The 24,316-nt window shown below is 37.0% G+C and overlaps 2 protein-coding genes across 2 annotated transcripts; both read left to right on the forward strand.

Moving 5' to 3' along the window:
* The first annotated feature begins 761 nt into the window (after positions 1–761).
* LOC112186117 (disease resistance protein RUN1) lies at positions 762–23,844 on the forward strand. Its single transcript, XM_024324476.2, has 7 exons — positions 762–1,383; positions 13,921–15,019; positions 15,110–15,409; positions 15,563–16,432; positions 16,513–17,137; positions 17,376–17,573; positions 23,642–23,844. Exons 1-7 carry the CDS (start codon positions 878–880, stop codon positions 23,842–23,844), a joined length of 3,801 nt encoding a protein of 1,266 aa, XP_024180244.1. The 5' UTR covers positions 762–877.
* LOC121050954 (ubiquitin-like-specific protease 1A) lies at positions 6,854–8,727 on the forward strand. Its single transcript, XM_040512561.1, has 6 exons — positions 6,854–6,967; positions 7,064–7,138; positions 7,212–7,322; positions 7,402–7,548; positions 7,639–7,824; positions 7,905–8,727. The coding sequence occupies exons 1-6, from the start codon at positions 6,887–6,889 to the stop codon at positions 8,202–8,204; spliced, it is 900 nt and encodes a 299-aa protein (XP_040368495.1). The 5' UTR covers positions 6,854–6,886; the 3' UTR covers positions 8,205–8,727.
* Positions 23,845–24,316: the final 472 nt, after the last annotated feature.

A 24,316-nucleotide genomic window follows, 5' to 3' on the forward strand; every position in this document is an offset into this window, starting at 1 on the left:
AGAGTCTTTATGAGCAAGTAAGAAAAAAATAAGTGGGTGGTGTAAGGGAAAAAAAAAGTCTATAAAATTAAGATAAACGGTCAAAACTCCTTAAGTTTATATATAGTTTTCTCTTGTATTTAATATCTCTTGCTTTGTTCTCTCTCCTTCTGAAATATGTACATTTGAATAGCTTGAATAATCTTCAGTTTTTCTTTTTTTATCAGAAAGTGCAATTGCATTCATAGCTTCTTCTTCTTCTTTTTAATGACAATTGCATTCATAGCTTGAAGAACACACAAATGTACTTGCTTAAAAAAGAATATCACACCCGAATAAAAAAGAATTTGACCTCTCAACGAATATCATGCTTAATTATTGTGGTTACTCAAGTCAAAACTTGCTGCACCATTCCAGTTCCATGTGAATGAACACCATTCCCAACGCTTATCTTCGTATCATTAATTATAATTCTTTTCCTTACGGAGACAGCTAGAAGTCAACGAATTAGACTGAGGACTTTCATTAGGTAAGAAGCTGTTTAATAAAAGTATTGGGCAATTGGATTTGATTAACAATAATTCTAGGGCATCGTCGTATTACCCAAAACATATACCACTTTTTGTGCCATCACTCAATCTCTTCAGAAGGTCAAAGGGACAAAGAGAATCTGCTATGCAATAGCTATCCAAAAATTCCAAAGTACTATTTGTATCGTCTTAGTTTCTTTAAAAATGAAATAACAAAGTCAACTCAAAATTATCACCGCCATTCATGACCACTATTTTAGCTTATCACCGGCCATTATTGCCTTTAGAACAAGACAACTCCATTTGCAAGTCTAGCTATCTTAACTTTCATTTGGTCATCGACTCATTGATCATTTTTGAGTTTATCCATGGCTCAAGAAAGCTCCTCTTCCAATAGTGGTTCTCCTCATTATGATGGATATTGTAGGTATCATGTGTTCTTGAGTTTCAGAGGCGAAGACACGCGTAAGACTTTCACCGACCACCTCTACACCGCCTTTAAAGATCAAGGCTTTCGTACTTTCCGAGATGACGATGAACTTGAGAGAGGAGAAGATATTAGTCCGGGGATTGAGAAAGCCATTCAACAGTCGAGAAGTTCTGTTATTGTGTTCTCAAAAGATTACGCGTCTTCCCGGTGGTGCCTTAACGAGCTGTTGATGATCCTTGAACGCAAGAGGACCTCAGATCATGTAGTTTTACCAGTCTTCTACAACGTGGATCCATCCCAAGTGAGGAAGCAGACGGGCAGTTTTGGGGAGGCATTTGCCAGACACCAAAAGACTCAACTATCGGACAAGGTGAAAGAATGGAAGGACGCACTTACGAAAGTTGCAGATCTTGGAGGGATGGTATTACGGAACCAAGATGATGGGTAATTAATAATTATTTTCATTTTCAGATATGGAAAATTCTAGTATATGTTGACGTATGCGATACATCAAGTTTTTTGAATATTTTAGACCGTTGGATTTAATTAAAAGTTGAATATATCTGACGGTCTGAAATATGCAATAGTGGTAACCTGCTTACCAGGTAACCTGTATCTTTTTTTTTTTTTCTCTTCTTTTTTTAAAGATTCCTACTTACATATCAAAAAAAAAAAAATTAGAAAACCCTAAATTGAAAAGGAGAAGAAGAAGATTAAAGGAAGAACATTGTCCCGTCCAGATTACTCGTCCATTTTTTACAACTGTCATTCAATTTCTGTCTAATTTTGTTCTAAGAGAAAACCCTAATTTGAAGAGGAGAAGATGATAGGAAGTCAAAATGCTTGACGAGTTCAGTTGTGATTGCACCAAAACTTCTCATGTGCCGGTAAAAAGGAAATTTTGATTCGCAGCAGTACGGTGTTGTCTGTATGTTTGAGATCGTTCTGTTGTATGCAAGCCCGTGTTTGCTTCCGGTGTTTTAGTTCATGTGGCTAGCATGGTGGAATTTGGGTGTGGGAACTGTCATCACCCTTCCAGTAAGTTTTTTCAATTAACCTCGTTTTGCTTCCAGTAGATGCGATTGGTGTAAACATGTTTTCTTCTAGTTTTTGGATTGTCTTAGATTCCAGTTTCCCTTGGGAATTAAGTTTTCTTTTGAATGACAAGGAAACATCTAGCATATATAGGAACTTATCCTAATCTAGTATGAATAGAATTATTAAGTTCATCGCGAAGACACAATAAACCATTCGTTGAACCATATATCTTGAAGTAGTCTAGTCGGGGATTTATAGTCTAGTTGGGGATGAAAGGGAGGTTTTAACTCCAGGGACTGCTCAAATCTTTCAAAAGGAAAAAGAGAGTAGCAAAGCTCAACTTGGTCAAACCTTGAGAGATTTTACTAGGAGCCTTACCAAAATTTCTAGGTGGAGCCTTACTAAGATTACAAGATTTCTAGGTGGAGCCTTACTAAGATTACTGGGAGCCTTACTAAGATTTCTAGGTGGAGCCTTACTAAGATTGTTGGGAGCCTTACTAAGATTACTAAAATTATATTTATCGGTCTTAACCAAAGGCATGCCATATAGGGCTTCTAGGCCATGCTGAGATCATTTCTATAGTAGAAGTTCAGGGCTTTGGTATTAATATTTTGTTTCCAGAGAGACACTGATATTGGATTGGTAATTAGCTTAACAGCTAGGGTCAAGTAACTGAGTGGATTCTGTTTAATATAAGCTCGAAATAAACTAGGCAAAACGATGTTGAGGATGGATTGGATCGTATATATGAGGTATTTATCAGTAACAAAACATGAAAATTCCCCATAATGCAGTAATTGGATATGAGGTTTAGGGTTTGGACATGACAAGGAAAATTCAGCCAAGTTAATAGTGCTTTGTTTTTTTGTTCTTTTGTTTTTTTGTACTTCATCTTCAAATCGTTTTGAGTGAACATTATTTCATCTATGCATACTAAGCTTCTGATATTGATTGGTTTGCAATTCTTCTTTCTTATCCTTAAGGTCACAGATTCTAGAGTAGGTGTATTTCATCACAAAACATAACTTTGACCCATTCGAAATCGACATCAGCTAAAATTTAACCTATTAATAAGGACCCATTTCATAACGTGCTCTCAAATCCAAGCTATAGTTCTTGGTTTAGAAATAGAAAACTCATTAGGGCATAAAAAAATGACTAGTTTTTCTGGTATTCTATTTGAGGATTGGACAAAAGGGTGCTTCTGCTTTTTTACATAAAAAGTAACTGTTACGATGAATGTGAGCATGTATTGTAGTCCAACCTGAAGGTAAAAATTCTTTTTACTTTGATAAAAAGGCCTAGCTACTGATTCATTTATTGTCATGTAAGGAGATAATAAACTAAAATCTTTTTAGTTTGATCTTTCATATAAATCAGGAACTAGCTTTCGTTTCACCATCACCTACTTCACAATTCAAAACACCCAAAAGACCCCATTTTACAAATCCTAAACCCTGTTTCTTCCTTAAATTGGTCTACCGTCTACTATGTACGTACATATTGTTCCCAATACAATAATTTTTTTTTAATAATCCTACAGGTTTCAATTTGATATAGATAATCCATCTAATTATATGTTGCATATTAGTTTGTAATCTCAGTCTCTGTAATTTTTTTTTTCTATTTTAGGCATGGATGGATCGTATGAATCTTCAATGTGTAATGGAAGTGACTGTAATGAAATGCAATATAAGGGAGTTAGATATGATAAGTTGTCTACAGAAGATCTTAAAGGGCAGGAGTTTAAGACTGTGGAGGAAGCTGAGTCCTTTTACAATGCTTATGCAAAGGCCATGGGTTTTGGTGTTAGAAACGACTACAAGAGATTAAGTATACGCACAACAGGGAGAGTCACTTCATTGCGGTTGGTTTGTTCTGCTCAAGGGAAAAGAAGAGAAGAGTACATAAGTAACAAGAAAAGAGTTCGCAAGCCAAAGAAAGAAACAAGATTCAATTGTCCATGCTTGTTCAAAATAAGGTACCGTTCGAATATTAATGCATATATTGTTGATGATTTCATAACGAACCACTCACATCAGCTTGCACAAGCACATGAGTCGCATCTTCTTCGATCACACAGATCAGTTGAAGATCATCATTTAGCACTGGCTACATCTATGCAGAGAGTGTCTGTTAAGCCTTGTCATACATATGAATACATTGTTGATAGATCAGGAGGTTTTAAGAATGTCGGGTTTATTATGAAGGACTTGTACAACAAGTTAGATTCAAGACGCCGAGAAATTTTACTTGAGGGTGATGCAGAAGCTGCACTTGCATATATGAGAGGCAAAGTTGCCACAGACTCGCATTTCTACTGCAAGTTTAGCATAGATGAAGATAACAGGTTGGCGAATATGTTTTGGAGAGACTCTAATTCTCTGGTGGATTATACTTGTTTTGGAGATGTCTTGGTGTTTGATAGTACCTATAAAACCAATCCTTATGAGAAGCCGTTAGTGTTGTTTGTTGGTTCAAACAATCATTTATCGACCACAGTTTTTGGTTTTGCATTACTCATGGATGAAACGATTGAGACTTACACATGGGTTTTGGAGACCTTTATATCGTCTATGAATAACAAAAGGCCTGTTGCTGTTTTGACTGATGGGGATGAAGCAATGCGAAGGGCTATTGAAGTGGTACTCCCTGGTTGTCCTCATCGTCTGTGTACATGGCACATAGCAAAGAACGCCCGGAGGCACCTGCGTAAGAACAATGTCTTTTCTGAATTTAGACGTTGTATGTGGGATGAAGTCACTCCAGATGGTTTTGAAAACACTGGAATGCTATGGTTAACACACATGGTCTCCACAATAAGGATTGGGTTAAGATGATGTATGAAAAGAGGCAAATATGGGCAGAGGCATTTATTAGTGGCCATTTTTTTGCCCGTATGAGAAGCACTCAGAGATGTGAGGGTATGAACAGCTATGTGAAGGGTTATTTGAAAAGCGGTGTGAAATTATTTGAACTTATTCCGGCACTTGATAGGGCATTGTTACGGCTTAGGAACAAGGTTGTGGAAGAGGATTTTAAGTCCAATAACTCTAGTCATGTCCTTACTTCTTCACTTCGAAAATTGGAAGATCATGCAGGTATTATTTTCACTTGAAGATTTAGCATCTGCTTTAAGATTTTAGGACACATAACTTTATTCATGTGTTTTTTTTTTTTTAAACATGGAACATCATGCAGGTACCATGTTCACTGATAGTGTGTTTGAGCATGTACGTAACGAGATTGATGGGGTCGGCGATTTAATAACATCTCGAACTATGGTGTTTGGTTCAAGTCGTGTATACTTTACATCTAGTTACAATGACAACAAACAGGAGATTGAGTACACGACAGTTTACTATCCTGATGAAAACAATCCTCGTATGGAGTGTTCATGTAAGCTGTTTGAATGCGAAGGCATTCCATGTTGTCATATATTTAACGTTATGAAACATGAGCGTATGAATGAGATTCCTTCATCCTTATTAATGAAGAGGTGGACGAAGTCTGCAAAATCTGATATGCAAATATCAGTTCATGGAGACAACGTCCCTAATGAAGCTATAGAATTTGCCAGGTACATACTTCATTTAATTATATTGAATAATTCTTCTTGTTTTACATTAACAATGTCACTTACTTTTCTTTTCTTTTTTTAACAGCACATTATGATTAGTTTTAGGCTCGTTTGTGAATCTTAACTGATGTCTTGTTATACTGTATTGAACAATCAATAATAAATCATATATCGTGCAGGTACGGCGATTTAAATTGTTTTGGGAGTAAACTGTGTTTTCTTGCATCGAAAACAAAGGAGGGCACAGACATCCTAAACAGAGAATTCATCAGACTAGAGCCCATACTATCAGACTTTTGGAAGCAAGAGAAAGAAAAAATTGTTACTCCAGAGCACTGCAGTAATATTATAAAAGATCCAATCAAGGTGAGGACCAAAGGCACCCAAAAGACCACAAGTATTAAAAAATCTAGACAGTGTAGTTGGTGCAAGAACTATGGACACACAAAAACGACATGCCCGCAGAAAAAACGTCGACGAAACAGAGCTTGAAACATTTGGTTGAAACCAGAGTAATAATTGTTTTATGTAAACAAAGATTTTTTCAATTATTTACCAACAGTTATGGTCAATCTAATTTTGTTAGTGTAAATTTAGTTTACAATGAGTTATTAGTTATTTATGATTACTATCATTACTTCAGTTTCAGTGCAAAAGGTCTGTCTAAATCCTTTCTTATACACATCTTATTGTGTGTTAGGCATATTATCCTTAGCAAACAACTTCTTTATTAGTTTTGGCCATCATTTTATCCTTCTGTTATCTTTTGGCGATTTTCATTTGAGTTACTTTGAAACTTAGTAATTTGAGCATTCAAAACAGAGGCTACTGATGATGAATACAAAATAACTTTAATATCGAAAGGTGCAATAACATTCTCAGTAAAAGATAGCATTAAAAGAAAAATCCTTCCAAAAAATCATGAATTGACCAACGCAAAGTACAATAAATTCCACATCTTAAATCATCACTCGAATCAAATTCCCAGAGCTCATAATTGTAAAAAAGAAGCACATAACTAAATCCTTCCAAAGCAACTTCATATTCCAAAGTCCTGCATCTGCACTCCAATGAAAGAAAATAACAAAAGGAAAGAGTTAGTATTAATATGTTCGAGAACTGGTAGCGATTTATGAAATTACAATGACTGAAGAATTCCACAATCAATTGACAATTACTGCTATTGGTGGAGTATAGAGGTTGTTGAAGGTACAAATAAGACTTTAATTTAAAAAGGAGTAAGCCTTCATACTTTTCATACATTGTTCAACAAGAATCTGATACATACATGTACAAAATTAAAACATAAATTTGTTCTGCAGCATTATGGTTTTCCAAACAGACGAAAACTTCCTAAACCGTGATGATATGAGATGCTTAGAGCCCGGTCAATATGTCAGCAACAAGGTATGAATTTCAAGTACAGTACAATTTTTATTTTAGTCATCATGTTTACATCTTTTTCGTAACTATAACTGTACCATATTTTTTCCTGGATACCAGTTGGGTAGCGCTGTAATTGAAATTCTTCGGAAACATGGAGATCCTTCTCAATGGTTTTTTAGTGCATATTTTGCGGTAAGGTTGTATATACTTGGATTGTCTATGCAAAATTTGACTGTAGGAGACTAAGTTTAGTATTTTAATGTAGGCCAAAGCACTTTCTAAAAAAGAAGGTCAAGATTTGTCAAAATTTGCTGCCAACGCGAAAAAAGAAAATAAGGCTGAGTTCCGATACTTTGTATTTGAGAAATGCGAAAAGGTATCATATACACTTTTTAATTTGTTTAATTGAGCTTCTCAAACAGATATTTCATGTAGTAACAATTTATAGTGTGCAGATTTTTATTCCCATTCTGGATGAGGGTGTAAAAGGGAACCACTGGTTCCTTATGCTAGTAAAAATAAGAAGCAAGGAAGTTGAGATATTGGATAGTTTTCCTAGTTCCGCTCGCAAGACTCCACGAGAGAATCTAGCTTATCATTTGGTAATAAATTATTTTGTGCATTATTGTTATTAATTCAGATTATATGTACACATTTTCAAAATCACACCTTCTTGATTCTTAACGATGCAGCTGAAGACACTGGACATGATATTTAATAACGAGATTATGATTCATTTTGATGAAGGATGCACATTCTCTTCATTTAAAATTATTCATCCCGATTGTGTTCCAGTACAAAAAAATGGATTCAATTGTGGTATTTTTATGATTAAATTCATGGAGGATTATGAGAATGCATCCAAAGCAGGGGACAAGGTAGTTATTTTATCTGAAATTCAGCATCTAATTTTTCAAGTTATTTCTTTATAAAAATTCTAATAAACTCATGCATGCAGTATCATTCTGTGAACGAGCGTCTGCGCATAGCTCTCACCTTGTTGAGGCATCCGGACAACCAAGCACGCTACAATATTGCTGAAGCTAGACAAAGGTCACTGCAAAAAGTTATATGCAAGAAACGTGGACCAAAGACAATGAAGATAGATCAAGATAGCACAGCACGCAGTGATACTGATGAAGGTTTGCAAAGGTCTCCAAAGAAAATGAAGGCAATCCACGAAATAGATGCAGCCAACGTGAACAAGAAAAAAGGTCCTGGTCGGCCTCGTGGATCAAAGAATAAACCTAAGAAATAACTAATAGCACACACCAAGTTACAACTAGTTACATTTTATCATACTCTTTTGCAAGTTACATTTGATTGTTAGAACTGCATTTCTTTAGGTCAAAGCTTGTAACAGGGTCTTCCTATTTGGATTATCATCATCAGTCACCAATCTCAGGCATTATGCTGAGACTACACTGGAACATGTTAGCCTCTTCCATCATGTCATTGACAGTTTGACACTGTATAGGCCGAAGGCATGTAGACTGGGTGCTCCTTGTCTTTTTGTTTCATGCATAATGCATTCCAGCTTAGTTTGCCTAATGTAGATGGAAAGATGGGGAACTTTATCAATGTGATAATAACATGGTTTTGAATTTTTATTCACTTCTGTTTTGACATTTAGAAGCAGTCTGCTTAATTTATTCTAGTTTAGATATACCTAAATTGCAGTAAAGCATGCCTCTGTTGACATGAGCACCTGAATGTGCACCGCATTTAGACAAATAAACAGTTCTCTTTTTTCTTTTTTCTTGTATTCTTTTCTTTTCTTTTGGCCAATAAACAAAGAAGTTGTTCAAGCAAAAAGAAGCTGCATCTTTTTACTGGATACAGAAAAATAACAACGTTGAATAATGTTGCACATGAAATGCCAGCAATTTAGGTTTCTTCACTTCCCGGGGACGAAGTTGGTAGCGTATGCCCATGCATTGTTGGCCACGGGATCAGCAACGTGGTCATAGAGGTTCTCAACTGGCCCTTTTCCAGTTACAATAGCCTGAACAAAGAATCCAAACATTGAGGTCATTGCCAACCGCCCATTCTTGATTTCCTTCACCTTCAGTTCAGCAAAGGCTTCAGGTTTAATTGATAATAGTTGATTTCCTTCACCTTAACTCGTCAATGTCTTCCATATTGAAAATGGGAATGGTCGATTCAGTTCTTTTGACAGCCCTGGAATCTCAAATTAAAAAGCAGTAGATGCTATCTGGAATCTCAAATTAAAAAGCAGTAGATGCAATACCAGCGAAGCTATATATCTACAGTAGTATTGAAATAAGCCTTACTGCATTTAGAATATCAACAACCCTTGCCTCCATCATAGCTTCGGTTGAATTTCTCTGAAGAACATCAACAACCCTTGCCTCCATCAGAGTTTCTACAGCTTCCCAAGCTTATAAACAATGGAGATCACTTAGACCTTTCATAGAAAATAAGGACCCAAGTTGGCTAATCAGAAATTGTAAATATCTACTACATAGACGATGTCCAAGTATAATGCAGTCTTCACCCCTGACAAAGAGTAATGTATCTGGTTAACTGACTATCAAATCAAAGGTTTCTTAAGTTCAATGCAGAAATAAAAATAAAAAATAAAAAAAACATCATGGGATTTGATAGTGAAGTACCTTTTGTTTTTGTGGCAGGTTGGATTGTGTTGCAAGTTGCAACTGATAGTTGGACATTGTGAAAAGAAAGAGTGAGTATGAAGGTCTTGAGGTTAAGTTTCGGGCTTTGGAAGGCAAAAAGCTTGCCGTGGAAGAAGAGATTAGGGCATTGAAGAAAGGAAGTGATGAAATTTGGGAGTAAATTAAAGGTGCTGGAGATGAGAAGAAGAAATTGGAAACAAACTACACTCATTCACTTTTAGAAGTAAGTGAGAATAAGTAAATCATTAGGAATTTCAACCCAAGATGAAATTAGAGAGCAAATTAATGGTGCTGGACAATATTCATTATGATGAAATTGGGGAGCAAATTAAGGTCTTCTCATGTTGTTTGTTAGAAAAAGTCTAAACTCATGCAAAATTTGATATCTTTTAATGTTAGACTAAATATTAGTACATTAGTCTAGCTAGTAACATAACCGGTGAAACATGAAGTAAAAGAACATGCCCTCTATCTGAGCAGAATGGCTACATCAAGTTTTGTCCAATTGAAATAAAATCATGACAGAAAAGGTGGAAGAAAAAAAGTTTTATCAGCTCTAATGCAAGAGAACTATTAACCCAATGAAGAAACCAGTGTATCCACGCCTCAATATATACAGCTAACTGTTTAATAAGAGGATTTTAAAAATCTTCTAAATGTTTTGAAAACAATACCTCCTCGATAAAAAGAGCTAGTGTCCCTCACTGATTACTATTTATTCCTACGTAGCACAGAAATAACAAAATGGAATATGTGATAGTCCATACTGTAATTGCTAATCTCCTATGCTCCCCCTGATCTTACTATCCCCATTTATAAGGCAAAAAAAGTTTAGTCACCACAAATAACCTGTGATTTCTTTAATTTTGTTCAAGTGTCTCAATATCAGTAGAAATGCGACTCTTTCGTCATTCAAATACGTCCCCATCACCAAACCACAGAAATCCATACTCCAACAATAAGCAAATTTAAGATGAAGTCTGGCATATATAATTGATGAAGTCTGGCATATATAATTGATTGAGTTTTGATATGTATCAAGCACACCAATAACCAAATTATTAACTCACAAGTTTCACACCAGAACCAAAATTTTTGAAACTCACGGAATGGTCGACGTGACATGTTTTGAACCTTCAAATAGCTCAATAAAGCGACAGCTTGCAGAGTCTTTCCCAGTCCCATCTGTAAAATATCCACCACTGCAGCGTCATGCCACACCGCATCGTCATGCCACACCGCAGCACATTACCGCGCCACCACAGATTGAATCTGTTCGACAACTGCAACCCGATCCCAAGGCAGCCGTGCAACCACCGCGGTAGAAACCGATCCGGGAACTGGCCTTTCCGCCACCGCCACAGCCACCGCTCAACCGCGCCACACCTCCGCACCACACCAGCGGGACGAACCGACCAGGATCCAAGCGTCCCCAGCCTGACCCAAAGCTCCAGCACAGCGTTGAAGAAGACAACTGAAGAAGACAAAATGAAGAAGAGCCGCCCCCAACCCTCGAGCCAACGATCTGGATCCGGAGGGATCAAGATCAGGGCAAGAGAGGAGGGGGAGGCGTGTTGGTTGCAGATCTGTTTTCTCTCTCTAGTTTTTAGAGAGAGAGGCTCTCGAACTTTAGACTTCTGTATTTGGAATTTGGGGTCATGTAGCGGACGAACGCCCAGCATGTTTTCAGAACCACTTTACTAATAAAACAACGAATGTGTTGCTATAATAGTAAAACTTCATATATTTAAGTAAATTTGCGGTGAGTCCTTTATTGTGTAATAAGGTTGTCTATTTTATAATTACTGTCCTTTAGGAGTTATTTACTTATTTAACAATGTTTTTTCTAGATTTTACGGCAATTGAGGTCCAAAGTAATAACCAAGGTTGTATTTGTGATAATTCTTCAATATTACAAGTTTGACAACGAATTGTTGTAGAAGTAGTAATCAAACTCTTATTTGTGGTAATTTTTTATATTACAAGTCTGAGAACCATTTTACTAATGTGACAACGAATTGCTATCAAAGTGGTAAAACTTTATGTATATATTGTAAATGAGGCGCGAGTCCTTAATTGTGTATTAAAGTTCTATATTTTGTAATTAATACTTTTCATGTGTAAATTTCATCATCCATGAGATAATTACTCGTTTGACAATGCATTTTACTATAGATTACAACAATTGAGGTATAAAGTGGTAATTATGGTTGTTTTTATGATAACTACATGAAATATGATCCATTTACAAAAAAAAACGATCCACTTACCAATGTAACAACAAATGATTTGTTTATATGGTAAATAATCATATTAGACCTAAAACTTTTCAAGTCCTTATTCTTGTAACCCAGTTGTTCTTTTTGTAATTAGAGTCCTTTGTTTTGTAAATTATATCATCGATGAGGCATTTTACAACAAAAGACCACATTGGTCGTATTTAATGATAATTATAGTTGTAATAAAAGTAATTACTATATTTACGATATTCATTACAAGTTTTTGAACGATTTACGTATAAAAGAATAAATGAGTACTTAGTATGGTAATTTTTTTTTTTTTTAAGTACACATGTCAAATTGTAATTGGATAACCTGTTGACCTGTACAACAGGTTTCACCAACTAATTTAATTTAATATATATTAATTAAAAAGTTGATGTATGACAAACATCAACACACCTTAGACTTCCCCTTCAGATATTAGCCTTCCCTTTTCTTTTTTCTTTTTTCATTTTCTTGTCAAATTATTTTGTTGTTAAATTTTTTTTCATTTCATTTTATTTTTTCTACCTGAACCAAAATATATATTTTTCAAAAATAGTTCATTTTTTCAAATTAGATACATTAAAGTTTCGGTAAAAGTTATAATAGTCCTTCTAGTTTGGAGTGATACTCAAAATTAATTTTGTAGTTTAAAAATATTTAATTTCATCCATGTGGTTTGCAAAACTAATCAACATTAGTCCAAATGCTATTTTTGACAAAAATTCACTCATGTCCAATAATAAATTTGTCATTTCAATTAAAAAATAAAAACATTAAATTAAATAGCATCTGAAAAATGAAACTAAAAAAGAATCCCTTGTATGGAAAATACTTCAGTACATTAATGTACTGATATATCAAGTAGACTATGTTCAATATAGATGTAGACTTACTCGGTACAAAGGTAGACTAACTCCATACATGTCTACCCATGTAGAGCTAGTCTACTTTTGTATTGAACCTAATCTACTTGATGTATCGGTACATTAATATACTGTAAACGATTCCTTCTTGTATATTTTCTAATTTATTTTTTTCTAATTTATTTTTATTTATTGGATGACAAACTTATACATGAATTGCACAAATTTTTTTTTTTGTCAAAATTAGCCGTTAGACCAACTTTGATCAATTTCGCAAATCATGAGAGCAAAATTAAATATTTTGAAACTGCCAAGATTAATATTGAGCATCAACCCAAATCACAGGAGCATTTATAACTTGAACCCTTTAAAATTTTGGAGCTACCAACCATAACACATGAATTGTTGCATATTTTGCAAACTCTTTCTAAGCAATATAATTTGAATTAAACACGTACATATTTCTTGCATAATTAACGCAACAGTTGCGTTCATCCGGTCAATAAATGACCAAAAAATTATTATTAATTTTCTTAAATATTATTATTATTCTATAACCTAACTTAAAAATAATTATTTCCACCATTGGATATGGTTGAGCATAATTTTCTTAATCAGTTACTAACCATGTGAACAGTTTGGTGCTCTTATATATATATATATATATATATATATATATATATGTAGTATAAAGTAAAGTGCTGCAGCTTCACCAAATTATAGATTTCTCAAAATACCCTTGAGTCTAGAAAATTAATATTTAAAATGAAAACGTTTAATAATTATTTAGTAAAATAAAAATAAAAGCTAAAGAAAAACATAAATGCAATAAAGAAGTAGGTGACAAGTGAGGGTTTTCACCAACTACACATGCATCGCACGAGTATGAGGTTAGTTATGCTATAAAACGAAGAGTTCAAGTTTCACCAAAATATGAATTGCCCAAAATATCATTTAATATAAAAATTAAAAACTCATGCGAAAATTGGAAACTAGAAATAAGCAAAAAATCATGAATATAATTTAAATGAAATAAAAAAAGATGACAATTGAAGGGCCTTCATCAATCATGCGTGCATCGTACAGATTGAGGCTAGTTTTCATAATTCATACCCACTGTTTGAACTATTTAGTTGAATGACTTGTTTGACTAATCTTTAGTTTCATTTGCATGTCCAACTTTCTAGGTACGAATCAAAATTTATTAAAACAATTGTTAAAGAGATAGGTGACAAGCTTACTCGTACAGTACCACTAAGCGTTGGCCCTAACCTGATTGGAATTCATGCTCGAGCCAACAAAATTAATCAATGGATACAAGATGGACCAAATGATGTCGGCATACATGTAATTTTTGGGATGTCTGGAATAGGGAAGACGACAGTTGCAAAACATATCTATAATTCAAACTTCAGAAGATTCGAAGGAAGCAGTTTCATTGAAAATATTAGACAAACCTCAGAACAAATCAATGGCATAGTTAAATTACAAAAACAGCTCCTTTATGATATTTTGAATGGAAGAGAAGTAAAAATACGAAATGCTAGCGAAGGAAAAACTGCGATTGAAGATGCCATAAGCTGTAAAAGACTTCTTCTTGTTCTTGATGATGTGGATCATATGGACCAATTTGATGCATTACTTGCGATGCAATATCGATTCCATAAAGGAAGTAAAATCATCATAACAACAAGGCGTGCATGGGTATTAAAAGCTCATGGAGTTACTAAGGTGCACTATGTTCGAGCTTTGAATGAAAGTGAATCATTGACGCTTTTCAGTTTGCATGCTTTTCGACAAGATCATCCTACTGAAGGCTACGCGGAACAGACTGCAAAGTTTGTACGCCACTGTGCCGGGCTTCCATTAGCACTTCGAGTTTTGGGTTCTTCCCTGTTCGGGGAAAATATAGTTGTATGGGAGAGTGCATTAAGAAAATTAGAATCTATTCCTAATAGCGAAATCATGCATAAACTCAGAATGAGTTACGATGTACTGGATAAGCATGACCAGGAAGTGTTCCTCCACATTGCTTGTTTCTTTATTGGAAATGACAAGGATTACACTGTTGGAATACTAGATGGATGTGAATTGCACACTACTATTGGCATTATAAATCTCATTGATAGATGCCTAGTAGCAATTGGCCCCAATAACAAGGTGGTGATGCATGACATGATTCGTGAAATGGGAAGAGGAATTGTTCGCCTAGCAGCAGAGGAGCCTCGGAAACGTAGTAGATTATGGCATCACAAGGACTCTATCAAAGTATTGAAAGAAAAGAATGTAAGCAAAATTCACTATGTTGTTTATATGTATATATGTATTTCTTTTTGTGTAACTTATATCTCCCATTTTTTCTCGCCTTTTAATTAGGGGACAAAAAAAATTGAAGGTCTTGAATTAAACATGCAAAGGCACCTTGGAGTCACTACAAAAAATTTGAATGAGATCATCTTGGAAACCAATGCATTTGCAAGGATGCACAAACTAAGACTTCTCCGGCTTAGTCATGTGCAACTCAGTGGATGCTATGAAGAAATTCCTACAGGATTGAGAATGTTGTGTTGGATTGCATTTCCTTTAGATTCTATACCAAATGATTTTCATTTGGAGAACCTAGTTGTTCTGGAAATGCAGTATAGCAGCTTGAGACAAATCTTGAACGGAACAAAGGTACGTTGCTCTACTCTTTAGAACTTTTCTTTTTCTTTCCCTATATTTTAGGTTTTGTATAGTATCTGAAATAATTAGGGGTGGTTAATACATATACAAGAACTAACTCCGCGCATTGTTACTTTTTTTTTTTTTTTCCCGTCTCCATTACAGTGTTTTCCATCCTTGAAGATCCTTGATCTCAGTCATTCTCATGGCCTTATTGCAACCGTTGACTTCTCTCTTTGTCCCAATTTAGAGAAACTGATTCTCATGGATTGTGAAGGCTTGATTGATGTCGATGAATCCATTGGAAACCTGGACAGACTAGTTTATTTGAACATGAAAGATTGCAAAAGTCTTAGGAGGCTCCCAAAGACCATTGGTATGCTAAAGCTACTTGACACACTTATTTTATCTGGTTGTTCAAATCTTAACAACTCTTCCATAGATATGATTAGGAACATGGAGTCTCTCAAACTGCTTGAACTGGATAGAATTCCAGTAAGTCAATTATTCAATCTCTGTGGGGAGGTCAAATTATGGATTAGTTATTTGCCATGCTCTCTACTATCCTTAAGTCTTAGTGGGTGCAATCTCACTGATGAGGCTTTTCCTAAGGATTTTGCTAGCCTAGCCTTATTGAGAAGTTTAAATCTAAGTAATAATCCAATTTGTGGCCTACCAAATTGCGTCAAGGGGCTGACAAGGCTAGAAAAACTCCTTCTCTCGAACTGTTTGAGCCTCAAGTCCCTTGTAGAGCTACCAAAAGTAGACCACGAGTTGGATGTGGCCGATTGCACAGCATTGGAAAGAATAACATATCAATCAAGTTGGTGTGCCTATGCTGCGCCTAACCGAAGTGGTAGGAACCACAGCCTAGTTGAGTGGGAATACAAATATAAGTTAGAACCCATTAAAAGTGTTAATGTAGAAATGCTCAATTTTTTGGGCTTGAGCAAATTGGACTTCGAATTCATGCCAACCATTCGGATGTGCATGCCGTATCAAGGTTACGACATAATTCATCAGGGTGGAATCCAGGTGCCTCTCTCTCTCTCTCTCTCTCTCTCCTCATGATATATGAAAAGTTGACAAAGTTGTGATTACCATATGTGACACAGGGACTGCATGAGTATGATGGCACAAACTCATATATTCGAGGAAATGCAAGAAAGATAGATATGTTCAGCACATTTCTTCCTGGAAATGCGGTTCCAGGCCAATTCAGCCATAGAACCAAAGGCTCCTCCTCAATATCATTAACCTTGCCTTTGCCTTCACTTCCCGATATCAGAATCCGAGGCTTTAACATCTTCATTATCTATGCAATTTCTGATAACGACGATGAAAGATATTCTTCTAGTAGGGACCAGGGTTCAATAACTATCAAAATCATAAATGAGAGCAATGACGACAACTGGCATTATGCCCCAATATATCACGGTATTCCAGGTAAGGGAGAAGACATGATATGGTTAACCCATTGGAATATGAAGAATCAAGTAAAAGGTGGGGATCAAGTGGCTGTTTCACTCTCGGTAAAACATGCAAGGTTTCGGTATCAAGTAAAGGAGTGGGGGATCCAGGTTGTACAGGAGAAGCAAGAAGATAAGATGTGTACCGACCACTACACCAGAAATCCCATTTGTTTTCCATGTGCCACTGGCGGAGATTTGTTAACATCTGATGAGCCGTTGACTGGAACATACTTGCTGTCCTATGAACCTGATTCAACTGTAGATAAAGGTGTGTTGTTTATTGACGCGCGCATTTGACCTACTCCAAATATTTTTAAGACAACAAATTAAACTGCCATTAATTTGCATCACACGATTAATTTTGTTCATATAATTTAAGTTGTTGAATGCTGCTTTGTATAGCAATTAAACACTTCTAGATGGATATATGGATTCCCTTTCACTAAAATGTTTTACCTCTAAATTTAAGGGGGGGTATCATTTCCTGCTGTTTTTGTGTTCCTTAGATAAAGAAGGAGATGATGAAGAAGAGGCAGTGGGTGATCCTATTCCTGAATCAGCAATGAGGGGTGGCAGCAACAACAGCGATCGGGGTCTCAGAAAGTGGAAGGTGCTCATCATCGCTGCTCTCATCCTTGCCGCTGCCATCAGTGCTGCTCATCGTTTCGAGGACTCTGATCTCAACACAAATCTAGCTAAATCAGGTGTGTTAGACAACAAAGCTTTGCTTTCACTCCAACTAAATAGGCAACAAAAATGCCAACAGATTAGGAACTAAAATTTTGAGTAGAAACGTCAATAAGCATCTGAAAATATATTACAACTAAGAATAGATATATCAACTAATCCGTGAGTCAAACTCAGGACATTATACTTATAAAGTAATCAATGGTCACTAGACCAAATGGTATTAGGCCATTAGCAATTTTAGCAGCACAAGTTTTCTTCATAATAACTAATGAAATTGCCCCATAAAACATGTACATTGTTGTAGGAGAATTGTCATTGTGTTTATTATTGATAATAGGAGCCCTTTATATAGAGAGTACAAGGTACACAATAGGTAATAGAATCCGAATACAATTGAATACCTAGAACACTTTCCTATTACAACTCTAAACCCTAGTTTGTAGAGGCACACATTATGTCGACATCCTTCAACACTCCCCCTTGTGCCGCTCAAATTTGGTAATGACGCTTTGATTGTTGCCTCGTTAAAAACCTTGCCAGGTAACAAAAACCCTGTGGGACAAAAATAACCCTGGTCGAAGGACAAAAAGAGCACAACACGTCCTTCACTCTTCGAGATCGAACATGTAGACATCATGCCTCCCCCTGATGTCAATATCTCCTCCTGATTGCCACAATCATGGGAGTTCGGATAACTTTCTCAATCCGATGCTCTTCACATGTTTCTCGAAGGTGGATTTTGGTAACGACTTAGTATATGAGTCCGCTACATCATCCTCTAATCGGATTTGGTTCACTTCAATATTTAGAAGTGCTTGTTGTCATTTTGATGGAGGGGAGGAGGAGCATGGAAGGTGGCATTTTGCCTTGTGGGGTCTGATCCCACACTTCCGTCATTTTTTTTCTCTCTGTAGGGATAGAACAAACCCATATCAATCATACCTCTCAAATATCTAAAGATTGTCTTTATACCAATCTAATGGCGTTGCGTTGGCGCGGGGCTATATCTAGCCAACAAGTTCATAATAATTGAGGTGTCTGGTCTTGTATTGTGCTAAGTACAATAATGCGCCTATTGTACATAAGTAAGCACTTCTGCTATTAACACGTCTTCGTCATCATCCCTAGGACGAAACGGATCCCTTTTAGGGCCAAGACTACGGACTACCATGGTGCATCTTTAACTTTATCAAAAATGCCTAAGCATCTATTGACACGGTATACAAGTTCTAAATCTAGACAAAACCGTGTTCTCCCAAGGTCCTTCCTTTCAAACTCGGATTTCAGGTGTTCAGCGGTTTCCCTTAACTCTCAAGGGTTCCAATTATGTTTATCAACATAAACCGCGAAAATTGCAAATCCGGAACTTGTCATAGAAACACGTGGGCATAGTTCATCATATCTCTTCCCAATCAAGTAGTCATTTTAGTGAGCATTTCAACCTCGTTGCAAATACGCTTCATGGTCTAGAGCCACTTGACTTGGGTAAATGAAGTCCACAAGAACCTTCATTATATTCCGTATCTAGATCCCCATAGAGATACATAGTGACCAGATTCATAAGCTGCATGTTCAGTTATTTGGAAACTACCAAACTGACAAGGTAGTGGAGTGCAATGACATCCATTACGAGAGAATATGTCTTCTCGTAGTCTATTCCAAGGCGTTGTGAGAAACCTTGCGCCATAACCATCTCTTTTTCTCATCACGCTATCTAACGAAGACCTATTAATGTCAATAGGTTTTATGTTAGGAGGTGTTGGCATCTCAGGCCCGAAATCCTTCCTCTTCGTTAGTGAATCCAATTCAACCTGGATCGCATCTTTCCATTTAGGCCAATTTTCTCTACATTGACATTCTTCAACGGAGTAAGGTTCGATGTCATTGGTCTCAACAATTCCATGTCCTCATGTACACTAGTGTAGTTCGTAGAGATCTCTATATTCTCAGGAATTGGTTCTAACATTGAGGCGTCCCCCAACGATGTCTCTTGGACATAACCACAATCCAAAATATTCTCATGAGACAGATTTTGAGTATCAATGATCAATGGATCAAGTTGTGCCAAACTTGCTCTCTTCTTAGGGCGAGAATCCATCGAACCTATGGGTCTCCTACTCTCTCTAGCTGAACCCATGGCCTATGACGCCATTATGCCACCTTTGTGGCGTCACCATACCACCATCCATGGTAGTGGTGCAGTACCCATCTTCTCTGGGTGGCACCATGTCCTTTTGTGGGGACATCAATCCTTGCAGACGTGTTTGCAGCAAGTATATATGATCTCGTCACTTTTAGGGGATCAAGATGAGACATAGTGGGGACAGACCACGACAATTCCTGTCGTTCCTGTTGAACATTGACATTCTAATCTCCCCCTAACGACGGGAAGACTGTCTCATCAAAGTGACAATTCGCAAATCCAGCGAAATAGAGATCGCCTGTCAAGGGTTTTACTTAGCGGACTTATAGTTGGAGGCCTATGTCCAACACAAATATATATGTGCATTCATTGCAATGACTCATGTTGATGCGCTGTGGCGGCGCAATTGGCACATAAACCGCACACTCAAATATGCATAAGTACGAGATATTTAGACTCGAACCTAGTCACTAGCTGTAACGCAAATAAAAGTTGAATGGATGCTATGAGTCGTAGACGAATGAGCATAGCTGCATGCGATATTGCATAACCCAAACGGAAATATTGGTGAGCATTACCAAAGTCCGGGCTACCATCGTAGTCTTTTAATGGTGGCTTTTTTGCTAGACCAATTGGGTGTGTACATGGGGATGTGATACTTGATATCAATACCCAATGACATGCAATAGTCATCGAAAATTTTCGATGTAACCTCTCTAGCATTATCAAGTCAAATTGACTGAATGGGATGATCTGGGTAGTGAGCCCGTAGCCATATGTTATGTGCTAGGAGTGTAGTATAAGTAGCATTACGAGTGGATAATAGCACAACACGTGACCAGCGTGTTTGCGTATCAACCAACACCATAAAACATCTATACGGTCCGCAAGTTGGTTGATCAAATCCACAGAATTCCCTTAGATTCTTTGTAAGAATGAAATTATTTCCTCAATCTCCTTTCCATAGGATGGTCTCAATCCTAAATAACAGGCTTTACAGAACGAAACATGGGCCTTATAATCAACCAATGAAGATTTTGGTTAAGCCACAATGTCACAATGGACTTGAGAAGTAGGGAGAGGAGTTGAATAAGGGTTTATGGCGTCAATGCCATATATTTGCCACAAAGGTAGGCGGCGTCGGCCATGTGTGGCCGGTCTATGCACAATCATGGCGCCATGAGGCACACGTGCAGCTCCTCGAACCAATTCTTGGTTCTTACTTTTCTTCATTCTGAAAATGGATGTCCGTGTAAAGTCTTTAATACACGGATTATCATGCCAAAGCCTATATGTGTCAAAATCCCATAAGTCGTCTCTCATGCATGGTTGGATTCAATAACTCGAATAGTGGTTGCATACAACCCACTAGAGCGACACATAAGTTTGTCTAATACTCGTTTATGTTCGTAGTCACTAGAGGTGATGCAAAGGAACTCTGTCCATTCTCATAATGTGTTTCCACATGAAAACCATTGGCTCTTATATAATAAAGACCGAATTAAGGTATGTCCAAGACATTAAGTAAAAGAATTGACACTTTGTTAATAGCCAATGATTACATCAAAGTTTCCAAAATCTAATCCAAAATAAAATCAAACTAAGACACATTGTAGTCACTCTATCAGTTTGGTAACTCCGATCAAATATGACCAGGAAAGTAGAAAGAGATGTTGGTGGTACTAATAATCTCAATGACTTTCCTAGACATCACATTTTATTGAGTCCGCCACATAAGAAAGAGTTAATACAATTGTCATTTATTGACTAAGGCATATTGCCATTACAAAAGTTCTTGGAAAAATAAAAAGGACTAATCTAATCAAAGTCTGTTGCATCCTTGTGCACTTCATCTTCAACTTTGAAGTCCTCTATGGTGAGATTGACATCTCCACCATCTTCTTCTTCTTCTTCTGCAAGGTACACTTCTTGCTCCCTCAGGTCCCTATATGCCCTGTATCTTGCAGCTAGTTGCTCGCTTGCCATGCATTACTTGAACCAATGCTCAATTGATCCACATCGATGACACACATTATTGTGGTTACCTCCCTTTAATTGAGGTGCACGTTGTGCACGTTGCGGGCGTTCCCATGGTGCCATCACCACGAGCTATGGCTCCACTACCACAGCTAGGGTTGCCACGACCCCCTCTCCCACGTTGGCATTGCCACCACTTGTATCCGCTCCAAACTTGCGGTTTCCTTCCTGATTAGGGCGGTTATATGGACCCATACGTCCCTCATGTCCCATATTCCTAGGGTTCTACTCCTTGCGCCCTCCTTTGGGTGCATTATAATTCGCCTCATGAACGCGCTTAGTTCCAATGGGCCTTGAATTATAATTCCTCACGAGTATGTTATCATGTTTCTCAGCTACAGATATGATATTGATAAGCTGATGAAACCTCGTGATCCGTCCAGCATTGACTTCAGTACGGTATTGCTTTGATACCACAATGGCTGAAACGGGGAAGGTGGAGAGAGTCTTCTCAATTAACTCTTGCTCTGTGACAGGTTGTCCACAGAATCTCAACATAGATTGTAAGCGAAGAGCCTCTGAATTATATTCAGCAACAGACTTGAAATCAACAAAGCGCAGATTGTTCCATTGAACCTTCAAGTCAGGGAGGAGGGAATCTTGGACATTGCCAAAACGCTCTTCTAGCGCTACTCATAGCTCTCTTGCATCCTTGATCGACATATACTCTAATCTGAGTGCCTTATCCATATGGCGTCGCATCAAGATAACTACTTGAGCATGCTTTGTAGGTGTTCGTACGAACACAAGATCCGGGTTAGGTGCCTGGATTATGGGTAATATTCCCTTTGAAGTGAGATGGTTCTCAACATCGGTTACCCAACTGTGGTAATCCGAGCCTGTTGAGTCAAGCATGGGAAAGTCGAGTCTAGGTTCATTCGACATCCTGAAAATAAGAAGAGAAGATATATTAGTTTCGGAGTTAAACTTCCACGAAAACTAAAACAATAAGATTTCCGAGCTATGCTACCAAGAAATCAATTTCCAAGAATCTCTTTTGGATTGGACCAAACAATGATGTTTTAATATGGTCACAATTTGATGCTTGTGGACGCTCTTAGTCCAAGCATTATGAACACTCTTAGTTCATACGAACGCTCTTAGTTTGTTTAATTACGAACACTCTTAGTTCATACGAACACTCTTAGTTCATACGAACGCTCTTAGTTTGTTTAATTATGAACACTCTTACTTCATACGAACACTCTTAGTTCGTTAAGCTTGAATCCCCACAATTCCGCTTTGTTAAATACTCAAAATCATTTGGCAACATATATTCTGCAGAAAATAAAAGGAATTTAAATACACGAAAGCAGCAACTTTAATTACAAAAACTTACGTGATGATTTTGGGCTTGAGAACACGCGGGTGTTGATGTAGGCGTGTTAGGATTGCAGATACTACTTCAATCCTAAGTTAGGATTGCAGTGGTTGTTCAATCCTAAGTTAGGGACGCAGGCAGCAGAGACGCAAAGAGACGCAAGGGGCAGCAGCAGTAAGCAGGGACGCAGCAGACGTGTTAGGATTGCAGATGCTATTTCAATCCTAAGTTAGGATTGTAGTGGTTGTTCAATCCTAAGTTAGGGACGCAGGCAGGAAGCTGTGGTGGTTTTAGGTGTTTTCGGCTAGGGTTAGAGGCTGCAGCAGTTTTTTTCTTTTGGGCTAGGGTTAGAACTCGTGCTGATAACGTGTTGTAGGAGAATTTTCATTGTGTTTATTATTGATAATAGGAGTCCTTTATATAGGGAGTTACAAGGTACACAATAGGTAATAGAATCCGAATACAATTGAATACCTAGAACGCTTTTCTATTACAACTCTAAACCCTAGTTTGTAGAGGCACACATTATGTCGAGATCCTTCAACATACATATATGTTGATTCACTTCCTCTCATTTTCAGACCATGAAGAACAACGGGATGAAGATGACAACCTTGCAGCAGAAACCCATACTGAAGGCAGTAACAACCGTGCTCGGGGTCCCAGAAAGTGGAAGGTGCTCATCATTGCTGCTGTCATGTTAACTCTCTGTTTATCTGTTTGCTGGTTCTTCTTTTTCTCCGCTAAAGACAGATACATGGAATCCATTTTGGTTCCTACATGAATTTATTGTATTTAATATCACTTGCTTCTTTCTCTCTCCTTCTGAAATATGTACATTTGAATAGTTTGACTAATTTTTAAAGTGCAATTGCATTCATAGCTTGAAGAACATACAAAATTACAAATAACCTAGTCTGATCTAAGGAAGTAAAAAAAAAAAAAAGTATATAAATAGTACCACACAATATTCATGTAATACATAGGCAAATCCAAAGAACAAGTTTTGCGTGCGACTCGTGGTTGCAACTTCGTCGGACATGCTGCCATGAACATCGCTGGAGAAAAGGTAGCATTATCAAGTACATCTTCCTCCAAATTCAGATCGTCACTAAACTCTTGAAGTGTGTGTTAAATGTCCAGACCAAATACGAAGTATATTCATGAATGTCATTAGTTTCCCAATATGAATTTATGAGGGCTCTTTAGAACATCTCTTAATTGGTTATAGAATAATGTTGGAGTACATGCTTCTA

Source organism: Rosa chinensis, chromosome 1 (assembly GCF_002994745.2).
Source record: "Rosa chinensis cultivar Old Blush chromosome 1, RchiOBHm-V2, whole genome shotgun sequence".
NCBI classification, from domain to species: Eukaryota; Viridiplantae; Streptophyta; class Magnoliopsida; order Rosales; family Rosaceae; genus Rosa; species Rosa chinensis.

Excerpts from the sequence above, each read along its gene's own strand:
- LOC121050954 (XM_040512561.1), top strand. The coding sequence starts at position 6,887 with ATGGTTTTCCAAACAGACGAAAACTTCCTAAACCGTGATGATATGAGA. Across the intron at positions 7,323-7,401 it reads TATTTGAGAAATGCGAAAAG|ATTTTTATTCCCATTCTGGA; the intron begins GTATCATATACA and ends TATAGTGTGCAG. Across the intron at positions 7,825-7,904 it reads CATCCAAAGCAGGGGACAAG|TATCATTCTGTGAACGAGCG; the intron begins GTAGTTATTTTA and ends TCATGCATGCAG.
- LOC112186117 (XM_024324476.2), top strand. The coding sequence starts at position 878 with ATGGCTCAAGAAAGCTCCTCTTCCAATAGTGGTTCTCCTCATTATGAT. Across the intron at positions 15,020-15,109 it reads AAGTATTGAAAGAAAAGAAT|GGGACAAAAAAAATTGAAGG; the intron begins GTAAGCAAAATT and ends CCTTTTAATTAG. Across the intron at positions 17,138-17,375 it reads TGATTCAACTGTAGATAAAG|ATAAAGAAGGAGATGATGAA; the intron begins GTGTGTTGTTTA and ends TGTGTTCCTTAG.